The sequence below is a fragment of the Semicossyphus pulcher genome, unplaced genomic scaffold (assembly GCF_022749685.1).
Source record: "Semicossyphus pulcher isolate SPU_LCO1_2020_fin unplaced genomic scaffold, fSemPul1.0.p SCAF_1, whole genome shotgun sequence".
Lineage (NCBI taxonomy): Eukaryota > Metazoa > Chordata > Actinopteri > Labriformes > Labridae > Semicossyphus > Semicossyphus pulcher.
Genome location: NW_027211603.1, coordinates 23,854,765 through 23,868,664, shown reverse-complemented (window position 1 = coordinate 23,868,664; position 13,900 = coordinate 23,854,765). Strand labels below are relative to the sequence as shown.

The window sequence follows — 13,900 nt, the reverse complement described above, 5'->3', positions numbered from 1 at the left end:
CCAAATAAACATGGCCAAGGATCTTGTCTGAGATTTCAGTTTTTGTTTTTTTTTGTGTTTTTTTGACATAAAACATAATGCTGAGGACCTTTTTAAACAAGCGTAGACAGTAATGTGTGTATGTATCATGTGATTACTGATGGTGTAGACTGGCCTTCTTGCTGTATCGTGCTGTGGATCACTGACCACTGACAACATGTTGATAGTCTGGCTGCTTTCTCTTCCTTTAATCAGTCTGTCATCTGACTTTCAAAGTGATGAGATGGAAAAAATACTGTGAGCACAGCACACCAAAATGAATCCTTACCAAACAAGTTTCACTGAAGCAGATCCTCATTTTAAAGTGTGAGTGACCAAAATACCTTCTTATTCCACTATGCAAACTAACCACAATCACATCAATTATATATGCATGTAACGATTGCACATATAGTTTTTCAAATGCCCAGCATCTTATTGCCATTAGCTTTGTCTTCTACCATTTATTATGGGTGTATTTGTTAACCTGCTGTATACTATTCACTTTCAGGGGTAACAAGTGAATCGAGGCCCTCTCTGGCAGAGAGGCCCTGTTCACCTGTTTCGGCCCTGTGAGCATGTTAACCATATTGTAAGCTCATTGCAGCATAGCACTCGAGCTGCCATTGTACATTGACCCAAATTAAAGTTTACAATGTTTACTAACTGTATAATTAACTATCAAAGACAGTCAGTAAAATACAACAGCACTCAGAGTTTGTTCATGATTAATGACTTTATTTGTCACATCAATAGCACAGTTAATGACTCACTACCAGCGACCACAGCAGCTCTGTGGAGATCCTGGCAGAGATGAGGTGATGCACGTTGATACACAGACGCCACCCAGTGACTCAGTGACGTTACACTCAATCAGCAAACTGATTCAAATCTGTTAATGAAAACTACAGATGTGAAACTTCAGCACGAAACCCTGAAACACTGAAGCACCGTGGCTGTCCACACAGGTCATAACACAAAATGTGACCGAATATAAAAGAAGAAAATGTAAAAAATACAAAATGACTCAAGTTAAAACACAAGCAAAGGTTTTCACACACATCAGGTACACAAAGCAAAGCATTACTCTGATATCAAGCAGCACACACACACAGAAGCTGTCTCTGTACAAGGCAAAGCGCTGATTCATGATGATCCAGCCAAGGCATCGCAGCAGTCTAAAGCGTGAGCGTGGATATTTTTATTCAGTGCACTAAGATACATTTCCTTTTGCTTATTGCTGCTTCTTACACACACATTCTAGCATGTGTGTTAACTACGGTAATGTGTGTGTGTGTGTGTGTGTGGGGTTACAGTTAGTGTTTTATCTCTCTACAGGAATAGATACAATTGTTTGGATGCCAGTATGAGTGAGTTACATGCAGTGACTCATATAGCTAACAGCAGGCTGCAAAAATGGATAATAGTTTGATACAGCGGTAAATTGAAGTGTATATTCTCAAAGTGCTGCTCATGTTGTATCCCCAAACATGAGCAGAGCAACCATTTAACTGCCTGTTACAGACATAATAGACATTACTTTATAGCTAGTTCTTATATCTTTTTAACAAAATGAAGTTTAAAAAAGAAAGAAAACAGTCTATGAATACAACCAGTTTTTACACATTGAAATAAACTATATTCATAACATAACACAATAATGGCATTGATCAAACTTGAAACTCATAGCAGCACATTATTTCCATAATTTCCCTTTGTGCGATATTTGTTATTTAAGCTCCGCCCAGTTACTCCTTATAGTAGCTGCATTATCAGAAATGTTTCAAACTGTAAAACAAAGACGTGCTGTGTTTTCAGTCATCCAGTGAGCTGTTACATTGTTTCACTTTGATAATAAGATATAATAGAATCAGTTTTGTCACAATAATGTTCAGGTAGGAGGTTCACTTCATGGAAAGGTGAAAGGTCGATACATGTTTGTGAGTAGTTGGCCGAACAGCAGAATACCACCGTCATTAGGAGCTTAGGAAATTTAGGAAACTTCCCAGTCAGTTTGAATGTTGTCATTAGCTTGCATAATGCGTCTTAGTGTTGGCATTTAAAAAAATATATAAACCTATGTACACCCTTACCACTTAAAATAACGGGGCGTCCAAGCTCTTAAGGTTTGTAAAGCATTCCTATTTATTCCAGTAGTGTTACATGTTCACTCTCAAATAATTTGACAGTAAATTTTAAGCCTTTTGTTTACTGCGATGACTTGTCTTCATCTGAGCGTTCCTGTCTTATATATCTAACAAACCTCTGAATGGATGGAACAGATTTTCCTTTACAGAAGGGGAAATATTGCCAATTTAAAAAAGCAGCTAGCTGCAATCACACATTTTGCACAAGTACCAAAAGTACATCAATGGTATATCATAGTGATCTTTGATTACTGCTTGCTCACTGTGTGCTCTTAAATATAACCAATGTGGGTAAATGGTTGCTAGCACTTGAAAATGATGCTAAATGCTAATAATAAGTATAGCAAACGCCAAATGAAACATAAGTGGGCGCCTACGTAGTTATCTGAGTTATAAATCTCTAACTGAGAGCACTGTGAGACCACAGGAACACGGGTCACGAGCTCAGTCAGAAAGACTCCCGTTGATATCGAGCTAGCTTAACGAACCTGACCACTGCTGCTACTGCAGATTGTTATCACACATCACACATCATATTCCATCTTATCATTCACACACTTCCCCTCTTTAATCAATATAAAAAAGAAACAAAATGTGATTGTCAGAGATGTTCATAAAAGTTAAATCATCTCTTTAGTGACAACACTTACATTATTTAGGACCTGCAGAAATTGTCGGTGTTTATACTGGATGTTTATCACTAACTGTGCCAGTTTTATCGCCTCCCCTTTATGTTTTTAAAGGACGAACCTTGATAAAAATTTAAATTAAGATATTTTGTGTTCATGGGGAACTTTTTGTATCTATTAAGAGATTTAAACAATTTCTGCAGTTCATAAACAAGTCATCACAAAGTCATTAAAACATATTTTGAAATGAGATGTACTCACAAAAACAGACAAAACAAAGCAATAAACACATTTTTAAAAAAATGTATGTAATCATCGAGGCATCAGCTCATTTAAAATTCTATATAGCTAAATTTCCGTTCAATAATTCACGTTGTACTTATTATATTGTCTGCAGAATACCATGCTACAGCCACTCACTGGCTAAAAATAATCGCTAGCTGTACCGTTTCTGCGCTAAAGTGCTGACTGAGTGAAATTATTGCAGTTACTATTAGCAAAGGAAAGTTAATAAATGTGTTTTTCCTTCAAACCTTTGCTTCTTGTTGCTTGCTTTTAGTTTCATGAAAATAAAGACAGACACATCGTTGAAAAGATTGGACTACAGACTGTAAATAGGAGTTTTGTTTCTGTGTCAGTAATGTGTGTAAACACTGACCATGTCCTGTAGCACTGTACACACATGAGAACCTGACTGATCAGATGAATGAGTGGCTGCCCATCTAAAGCGTTTGCCAGCATAACATCAATGACTTTGAAGGTATTATTTATGAATTCATAACAGATTTTTAGTCCAATTGTATCAGATTGATCTCACCAATTTAAATAGAGAGAGGCAAAGGTGAGGGGCGTTAGAGGAGCTTCTGATATGGTTATTGTAATTACTTTCATTACCTGTTTTATTTTAAAAATCTTGATCTTGAAATCCAGATAACTTTACTTTTATTCTCATGACTGGTTCTGCTTTGGGAATTAAAAATGTCATCGTTATAATGATTATTATAATATCTGAGATTTAAGGTTCTCTGTTGTAGGTTTCTAATTATAACAAATTGTTTGTAACATGAAAAAAAGTAATGCCCCGAATGCATTAGCACCTGTTGAGTTGTATGAATCTCCTTAAAGTAACCCAGATCTATTCTTCTGTAAATTAAAGTCTGCAGTGTTTAGTGATATTTATTTCATTAAATGTTGGCTGAAAAACTTTACCCCCCACCCCCACACCTGTTTTGTAATGGCCACCCCTTTGCATACTGCTGTTTGTCACCGCTCACTACCCTGGTAAGAAGCACACAGCCACGTTCCTTGTCTGAAATACGAGAAAGTTCCATTTAACCTGCAAACAGGAGCTTCAAAGCACCATGTGAGAGGGTTCAGGCACTCCAACCAAGCTGCTAGTGCGGCAACAAGGACCCTCACTGGCTTCCCACCCATAAACACTGCTAAATATGTCCACTAAAACCTACAGTAGAGATGCCACTATAAAGAACTGTCCCAGCAGTGGTGTTTTGCTATTGTGCTACCCATGCATCGCCTTTTCTTTGCAAATTTAACTCTTGTATCTGCTTGTCAAAGAAAACATAGATACTAATTTACACTGTGTCTTTAATGACAGATTTATATAAACTGAGCAGAGAAGCCCCCTAACTCCCCACCACCAAGCTGATGAACTTAAAAAGACATGTTTTCCCACCCAGTTGTTCCCTTCACCTCTACCTCCATCCTCCTTACACCATCCTCTCTCTACTGTCCACAAACTGCACTATCTGTTTCCGAGCGTGGGCGATGACTGGAGTGAGTGGAACGATGGGAGTACTGGGCGTCGTAGCTCCAGGAGTCGTACCACCAGGAGTCAAAGCGCCTGGAGTGGAGCCTGCAGGTGTAGAAGCGGAAGATGCAGAAGCCACAGGTGTAGAAGCAGCCGGCGTTGAAGCTGCAGATGTGGAATTACCAGGCGTACCTCCTGGAGTCGGGCCTGGAGTTGTACCAGGAGTGGCTGGGATGATGACCACAGGGGCGCCGCCTGGACTTTCAGCCCCAGCTCGAGGCTCCAGTCGTGGGGTGGAGGTGATGAAACGAGCCTCCCTGATGCGGTAGGGACTTCTGTAGGCGGAGATGGGTGACAGCTCGGAGCCCCAGCCGAGATAGCTGCCACTGGAGGGAGACTGTGCATCCGCGCTGAAGTACAGAGTGGTGGTGCTGGACTCTCCGGGGATGGATGGCTTCTTCTCTGGTGAACCAATCAGAAGAGGGGATCGTCGCTCAGGTGACCAGCCGGGAGTTTTGATGTCCAGAGAACATACGGAGGACGAGGCTTCGGTTAGGGTCGCAGGGTTGCTGTCGATGTGACGGAGGCTTCCTGGCTGACATGGAGATGAAAGTGTTGGTGAGCCGTAAGCAGCACTCTGAAACTCCTCGTCACCTTAAGAAATGAAATCACAATGAATTAAAAGTGTGTTTTCACAGTACACATCACAGAATTTACATTAAAATTTAAAGATTAGGACACAAAGTCTGTTTCAATGCTTTTAACAGACCTATAGGCCTACTTCCTAAAGCTAAGATTAATAAACATCTATGCCAGTCTAAAGAATTAACATTTACATGTCTGTGTATGTGTTTGCGTAAACTCAGTGACCAGAAAAAAATCACCTTTGATTCTGCAAGGTAAGTGTATAACTGTATATGTGCTACTGCAGGAACAGCTTCTTGTAACATCAAATCATACGCTTCAAAATACCAAACATAAAGCGTCTATAATCAATATTTTTAGATGAACATTCACATGACCAATGTGAAATTGCACATCACCTGACCATGCAAGTCCCTTGAGCTCCACAGACAGTCACACTTCTTTCAGATCGATGTTTTGGTTTCCGGAGCAACTTTACTGTTTAGGCTCTCATTCGCTGCCACAGCCGTTAACTGTTTTAAGCTTTAAGTAAACAACTGTTGGCTACCTGCCCAGCACCCAAAAATAGGTGCCAAAAAGCAGAACATTTTCACAGGAGGGGAAAACAAATAGCCAAAAGATTGAATATTGGGCTTGCAGTTGTCAGGTTGGAAGAAACCCAGCTTCAAATGAATTATATTGCTCTCTAACTGCTGGGTTTGTTAACCACAGACTGTATAAAAGAAGTGGGAACCTTTGTCTGAAAAGTGAAGCCATTGCAAAAGTGACTTACACCTGCATTCAGTTTAAGAATCATTGAAAGGTTTTTCATTGTTTGAAGGTAATCTACTTAGCAGTGTTTTATGCCCAGGTGTTATTGCAGCGTTTAGGTTTATCAGACCTTTTCCCTCTGACAGTGGAGCGCTGGACTCGTCTTCAGTGACTTCTTCAGGAATCACCTCCTGGAACGGGATGATCTCTGGAAACCTCCTCATGTCTTGGATTGTTGTGGGAGGAGCTTTTCTCACTGGTCTGGCTACTACAGTGCTGGGGACTGGCTGTGGGGGCTGGACCACCTCCCTCACCTGTGGACAAGACAGACAGCTGAGCCTCAGACTGCAGACAGTAGGAACTACTGGCTTTAAGATATGTTAACACATGTACTGTATTGTCACTTTTGATAATCAGTTAATTGAGGATAAATTGACTGAAGTTCTTGCCTGTGGAGCCGGTGGCGCCTGAGTCACCGGTGGTGGAGCAGGTTGAGGAGCTGGTTGTGAAATCTGAGGAATTGGCTGTGTAACAAGTGGCATCTGACAAATAAACAGCAAAAATAACTATTAGAAACCCTTTTATGTGGACATCACACCTTGGCTGCATGCTAGAGTGGAAAGGTTTAAGCAAGCAGACATTTAATGAAGTATACATTTTGAAAAATCAAGTTGCAGGAAGTTTAATTTAAATATTTTGAATGACACGAACACAACAAACCCGAGGGACAAGAATTTCATCAGGTGAGTGGACCTCTTCAGACAGACCCATTAGTCCGGCCAGTCCCCCCTCACCGTACGCGGACCAGATGTTAGCTACATTTCCTGTCTTCAGGGCCAAGCGAATCAGCAGCCAGTGGTGATGTTTCCAGCCCTCCCATTGGATAGGGAGATCCATGAGAGTCCCGCCCCCTGATTAGATGAACAATCATAGTCATTAAGACAGACAGACAGAGAGATAGATCAATAGATAGATAGATAGATAGATAGATAGATCAATAGATAGATAGATAGATAGATAGATAGATAGATATTTAACAAACCTGACAGTGTAGCATGGCGATTGAAAGAGGGTGTGACTTTCTCCTCCAATGACAGTGTAGATCCACGCTCCATGCAGGCTCCACCTATTCCCCTGTGGCGAATACTCTGGAAAATCTCAAAGGACTTAGGATGGAGGAAACGATAGTACAGCACCAACGCTATCAGACCTGGAGTGGGAGAGAGAGAGACAGAGAGAGAGAGAGAGAGAGAGAGAGAGACAGACAGAGAGAGAGACAGAGAGACAGCTAAATAAGGATCTGAAATGGAGTTGTGCAAGTGTTTCTACAAGTCTGAAGAGAGAATATGATTGCATCTGCACATTCACTGGTACTTTTTAACAATGCAACCATACCGCGAATTTTCATACAGACATTCATGTTCAACAAAGGATTAATCCTACAGACTTGGGTGATCCCCTGCTTTCCTCTGAGCATCATCGGGTGAGCATTTTTATTGGTCCAATAATTTAGTTTGTCACCAAATACCTGCATAACTAACGGCATTTCCATCAGTCTCCACTGTATTTTGTGTTTAGTGATCTAAGCAATTGCTAGCATGCTAAATGAGGATATTGAACATGTCAGCAATAATAGCACGCTAACATGACTGTTGATTGTTATGCAGTGTGAGGTTGTGAGACTCACCAATGAGGAAGCTGCAGAACACGGCAGCAGGGATCCCAACAGTGTCCCAGGACACCATGGTGAACAACCAGGAGGAGGCCAGAAGAAGGAAAGCGTTCTCTAAGAACATGGCCTGAAGAGGAAGGAGCACAAGATTGTTTAAGTTTGGTGGTTTAGTGGCTGTTTCAACTGTTCAACTATTTCTTATTAATTACATTGATTCAACAGTTAGCATTATAGTTATATCAGATTGGCCATTTGGTTGACACTTCAATCCAAGGCACATTACAGTGTTACATGTGTGCATTGTTAGCACATGGTGACTTAGATTTTGTGTGTTAAAACTTCTGCCTCAAAAGCATGAACTGATCACAAGCACATACCAGGTAGAAGCCAGCCATGCGGTATCTGGATTGACCGTACTTCACGTTGAGGAAAAGGAAGATGTGAACAGCTCCCAGAACCAGGTTGAAGAGTCTCCATCGACTAGTAGAGCGTATGATGTCAGTCTGCTGAGACACCATCCAGAAAGTGGCACCGAGCCAGTGCACACCTGATATGCAAAGACACACAACCAATTAAATACAACCTTTAAAATCTTTATAAACACACAAACTCAGACAATGTTGTTTACTGTAAACAGCAAAGGAGGTTTACTATGTCAGTGTGAGAGTGTGAGAGTCTAAACCAAAACTCACCCAAAATATTCAATTGTTTCTCAGATTGATTTGTGAGCTTTGAAATAAAGACTTGTCTTGAGGACTTACCCATGACTCCCAGGATCCATTGTTTGAAGATACGTGTGAAGAGCATTAGAACAGCAAATCGAGATCCCAACATACCGACCTGCAGACAGAGAAAGTATAACCGTCACACAAACTACAGCAAAGACACACACTCATGACGTATCAAAGAGAGAGTTATAAAAATCCTGCTCCTGAAATTATAAGGAGTGCAGTTGTACATATCGTCAATTGTAAGATTGTTGAAACATGCTCACCCTCCACAGCAGTCGACAGAGGATGGCCGCAGGGGTCATCTGCAGGTGTCCTGGTCTGATGAGTGAACAGGCTCTGGCGTAGAGGACCAGGGCCCAGGCGAGAGATAACAAACACACCACGAAACACACTGAGGCTGGAGAGGAGAGAGCAGAAAATGAGTGTCAACACATTGATACACTGAAATTCTACACACATTATCTTGAATAAACACAAGGTAGATGCACACTTTGACTACATGGGAGATAAACTGGCTGCATGCATTGTTTTGTTTTGGCCGCTTGGGCGCAGCAGAACAAGCTGAAAACAAAACATCTGCCATATTATCATGTGATAAAGCCATCACTGAAAACCCAAAGCAAAGTGTTGATAATATTTAGCCGACACAGAGCAACACTTTCATTAATTTGATTCATGTTTCTGGCAACCTGACAAATGAGAGTTCAATGATCACTGTCTTTCAGCTCGGTTTTGGTCTCTACCAACTCCTGAGGGTAAAACTGTATCTGTCACTCTGTTTGGCAGCTAGTCGTTAAGTTTGTCAACTTTTTTAGTAGGGCAGCTGTAATGGTGTACAATGGGTCTCTCCCTACCTGGAGACTTGATGCCTATGTCAGTACAGATGAGTACATAGGTTTGCAGCAGGGTCTGAGGAAGGGTGACAACCAAGGCCTCAAACAAGCGTAAGGCCGACACATCAGCCTGCTGCATGATCTCACCGTACAGATCCTCATCTGGCAGACGCATACACTCCCACAGCCTGTGAGGGCCGGAGATGGAGATAATAAAGAGGAAGAGATTATAAACATTATCATGACCATCATCATTAAACATTAACAGATATTCACTTTGCCAGACTTGTTGTTGTTGTTCTCCTAATTCAACCAGCACTCAAGTACAACCATTCCTGATGGTTTGGGCATTATTGATCATATCATTATTGACCATATTCACATGGCAGACATTAAGCTCTGTTGTCTCTGACCTCACGGTGGTCAGACATCATGGTGCGAAGCTCCATAATGCAGAAGTTAGAGTGTCGTATGGCTGTTTTCAACAAATCGTTTCAAATCATTTCAGTATTTCATTTCAATGAAAAGAAAATATTGAAAATCCAGAGGGACATTGGGCCATATTTTTTCATAAAACACCATATTTGATACCTTCAGACAACAGTGAATAGCATTTAACTTCTTGCTAGCAAACATTACCATAACAAAGGAATTTTTACTTTTCTTATTGTGTTATTATGTGAGACTATCAAACAGCTATGTTAGCATTTAACTTATTGCTAGCAAACAATATCTTGACCTTGGAATTTATACTTCCCTTATTGTGTCATATATTGTTTCTACCATAACAAAGAAATGTATACTTTTCTTTTGTGTCATATAGGACTATCAAATAATTGTGTTAGCATTTAACTTCTTGCTAGCAAACATAACCTAGGAATTTATACTTTTCTTATTGTGTCATATATGACTATCAAACAGTTGTGTAAGCATTCAACAACTTCCTAGCAAACAACTTACCTGTTTCTTTTCATATCATTCAGTACTTTAAAATAATAATAATGCATTAAAACAATGTCTAGCAAACTATAGTATTAGCTAGAAAGTAGCTGCAGCTTACATTAGCTAACGGTAGCTAACAGAGGTTATTAAATGTTGTTATGACTTGAAATATGGCCCAATATCCCTCCAGATTTTCACTATTCTTTGTCTTTTCAGTGGCTGAACAATTAGGGAGCAGTAAAATTATATTAATTTCTCAGGTTTTCCATGTTTATACCATTAACAACCTGGAACAGAGCAGTACAACATTATAACAGCTTTTGAGCTCCCCATCCTCAGTGTGACATCGGAGGAAAATGGCCATGATGCCATAATAATCTTTTCATATCTCTATCACACACACATAATGTTGTCTCACCTTTTAAAGATGCCAAGGTGCAGTATGTGTGTCCAGGTTAGAGACTTCCTGCGGATGCGTCCATCTGACAGGTACCATAGATAACTGAGCCACTGAGGACCCCAACCTGAGAAACAAAGAATGATAAACATGGATATTAATCTGCTCATCAATCTATCTATTTATCTATTTTGTTGTTTGTATTGATTGTATCGTACCTGGCAGCAGGAACAGTGCAGTAAAGCCTGAAAGATGGGCATAGCAGTAGTTGTGACCCACCCACAGATAGTACACAAAGCAGTAGATCACTGAGGGAATAGGAAAGGCAGACATGGGTATATAAACACACACAAACATTTAGAAACAAAAAGTATTATGGGTCTGTTATGTCATAAGTGTAGGTGAGCTTGTTTGTGATGCTAAAAAACACCAGTAAAAAAGCCAGAGTCATAAATACAAACATTGTCAGGTTACTCCAGAGTGGAAATGTTACTTTATTTAACTACAGAACTTAATTTGAGAGGGTTTGACTTAACTTAAGAAATGAAATTCAATGCGTCTTTGTTTGTCTATTCCACTACTTTTTAGAGGGAAATATTCTGAAATGTAAATTCTTCATTTGAAATGTACAACGTACAATGACTTTTGTACTTGAGACTGAGAGACTTTGTTCACCACTTGGTAACATGAAGCTTATTTTGGCAACATCACCTGCAGACACCATCATATGTTCATGGAGTTAAAGGCACCAAAAATGTCACGCGTACAATGTAACTGAATGATGGTTATCTTGTCTAGGTAAGAGAGACTGACATGATTTTCTCTAACACAGCATATGTTGTAGTGTTTACATCAGTAGTAGCGTACAGTGGCTGATGGCCAAAGTCATATATTTTGTGAGTGTCCACACATTTTCATATGACCTCTGCTCTGCTCTTTATCCCAGCATCCTGGTTTTATTGACAACAAGGCTGCTGATGCCTCCTCTCCTCTAATAGTTTTCACTCACACTCTCCACGTCACAGTCTGAGGCTCTGCAGCTTTGCCTCCCCTCCCTCCATCTCTGTAATCTGAACCGTTAGAGCTGCTAAACGGGCGGGCTGTTGGGGCAGACTAGGCCCCCATCCCGGGGTACGCCCATCCCCTCGTCCATTCATGCACCTCCAAAAAAGAGCGCGCTCTAATATGACAACATGGCTCCGCTTTGTTTTTAAGATGAGAAACCCTTACAGAGACGCTGAAATAATGAAGTTTAATAGCTGATAAACTCCTGCATGAGTCTGCAGTTTTGCTGCAGTCCAGATTTCGTAACATGCAGAGAGTAAAAATAGGAAAGAGACGCAGCAGTGCTGACTGCAGACTCTGGCCTGGCTCTATTATTCATGACAGCACAACAGCAGACAGCCGTTCAAGTGGAAATAAATGACCAACTTTGTATGTTGGATTATTGCAGGTGTTAACATGGAACAATGTGACATCGAAAAACCCTCTGACTCATCTTAAATATGCGAGTATCTCTCCTGCAGCCGCTGTAGCCCTCACACACTGTACATCCAGACACTGTAGCCAAAAAGGCACGCGCACACATGCACGCACACGAAAATAAAGTAACATTTCACAGAAAAGGGATGCCAACAGGGACATACCATCACATCATTATCAACGAATATATTGTTATTTACCCAACGGTTTTAATGTATGACTGTCTGGCTTGTGTTAGTGTGTGTGCGTGAGAGTGTCCCAGGTAGGACTCACGTGCCGTCCTCTCCGCAACGATGAGAAATGCGGTAAAGGCAAAGACGCAAACTTGGCAGCACGGCATGCACGCGCCCCCGTTGCTCGGAGTCGGTGAGTAGTCTCTCATGGCGAATTCAAGACCTAAACTCTCGGACAGACAGTAATAACAGAGTGTTAGTCTGTAGGCCGGGTTTGTCCTGGTCCCGGGCGGACGGGAGTGGGTCCAGCTGCGGCAGACTCTCTCTCTCTCTCCTCCGTGTCCCCGTCCCGACAACCCCGCCCGTCCTGTTAAAGCGATAGCACTGTAGCCTACACAGACCAGCACCTGAGAGGTAGCAGGACGCTCAGAGCTTTATACGTCGGTGTTATTTATTACGTGTGAGAAAGTGAGACAGAATAAGCCAGAAATATGACTTCATTCAATTAATTTGACTTTAAAGTCAACACTTCTAACTGGAAAGCGATAATAACGGCAACAGCTGATAATCACGCTATTGATTACAAAATGTGCAATTGTGGTGCCATGATAACTAATTTGTAGGTTTAATTAATCAAGACATCAGCTATTCCACTGGTTTGTGGCCTGGAGTTCAGCATTCTGACCATTGCCATCTTGGTTTTCTGGAGCCAGAAGTGACCATATATGGACAAGAGGATGGATGGATGGATGGATGTGGTACCACTCCATCCTGGTTGACAGGTCACTGTGGTAGCAGTTGGTCAATCACAGGTAGCCACTTCTAAGCGTACCCTGCCTTTTGGTTTATACAGTCTATGGTTTTAACTTATATTTTGATATATTATGGGACAATAGTTTCCACAATGCACATCATGCTGTAAAGAAGAATTACAAAGTGATTGACACATTAAAGTCTTCAGGAAAATGTAAACTGAGATTAAAAAAACAACAACTGAGAAGTTGGATCATTTTCTCATAATGTTTCATGCAATCTGATTTCTTCTTGCAACCAGTGCGGTGTCCTCTGCTGGCCATCTGTTTGCAGCTTTGGGCTCCTTAAGTAAAATCATTTCAGGCGGGTAACTGAATGATGGAAATGATGTCTATGCTACAAAGTTTTTTTGTAACTTCAGCATTACTGTAATGATTGTGCTTGGAAATGTGAAACATCAGCATCACAATTCACAGAAAATATGGTGTGCCGACTTTCACCATTGTGACGACCCCACCTTGTGGTTGCTTGTTGGCCCTTTGTAGTTTGTGTTTCAGATGCCAGTGGGTGTGGTCGTGTCATCACGATTGGGAACACCTGGGCCCGGCGTTCCCAATCCTTCCCAAAACATTTCATGTTTCCACAACACCCCACACCGCGTAACCTCACTCATGCACACACACTAGCACCACTGACTTACTGACTCCCACACCTCATAATGTTGGTTAATTTGATCATTTTTTGTGTTAAGTTAAAATAAATTAATTATTGTTTTGAAGAAACTCCTGTTAACCTCCCATTCTTTGTCATTGGTCCTGGGCCGACCATGACACCATCTCCAGACATGTGAATTCAAGTAAGACAGAGAATGTATGACTGTATGTGTGTGTGTGTGTGTGTGTGTGTGTTTGTACTTTTCAGATCACAACGTTATTTCATTTTGACCCTAGGGTCCTCTTT

At 41.0% G+C, this 13,900-nt stretch overlaps 1 protein-coding gene across 1 annotated transcript; it reads right to left on the bottom strand.

Annotated features, from left to right (window-relative positions):
* Positions 1-4,062: 4,062 nt before the first annotated feature.
* xkr5b (XK related 5b) lies at positions 4,063-12,396 on the bottom strand. Its single transcript, XM_069663371.1, has 13 exons — positions 12,288-12,396; positions 10,751-10,840; positions 10,554-10,659; positions 9,215-9,381; positions 8,624-8,757; positions 8,391-8,469; positions 8,007-8,176; positions 7,645-7,756; positions 7,000-7,167; positions 6,678-6,868; positions 6,407-6,499; positions 6,088-6,271; positions 4,063-5,216 (listed from the first exon to the last, which is right to left on the bottom strand). The coding sequence occupies exons 1-13, from the start codon at positions 12,394-12,396 to the stop codon at positions 4,522-4,524; spliced, it is 2,298 nt and encodes a 765-aa protein (XP_069519472.1). The 3' UTR covers positions 4,063-4,521.
* Positions 12,397-13,900: the final 1,504 nt, after the last annotated feature.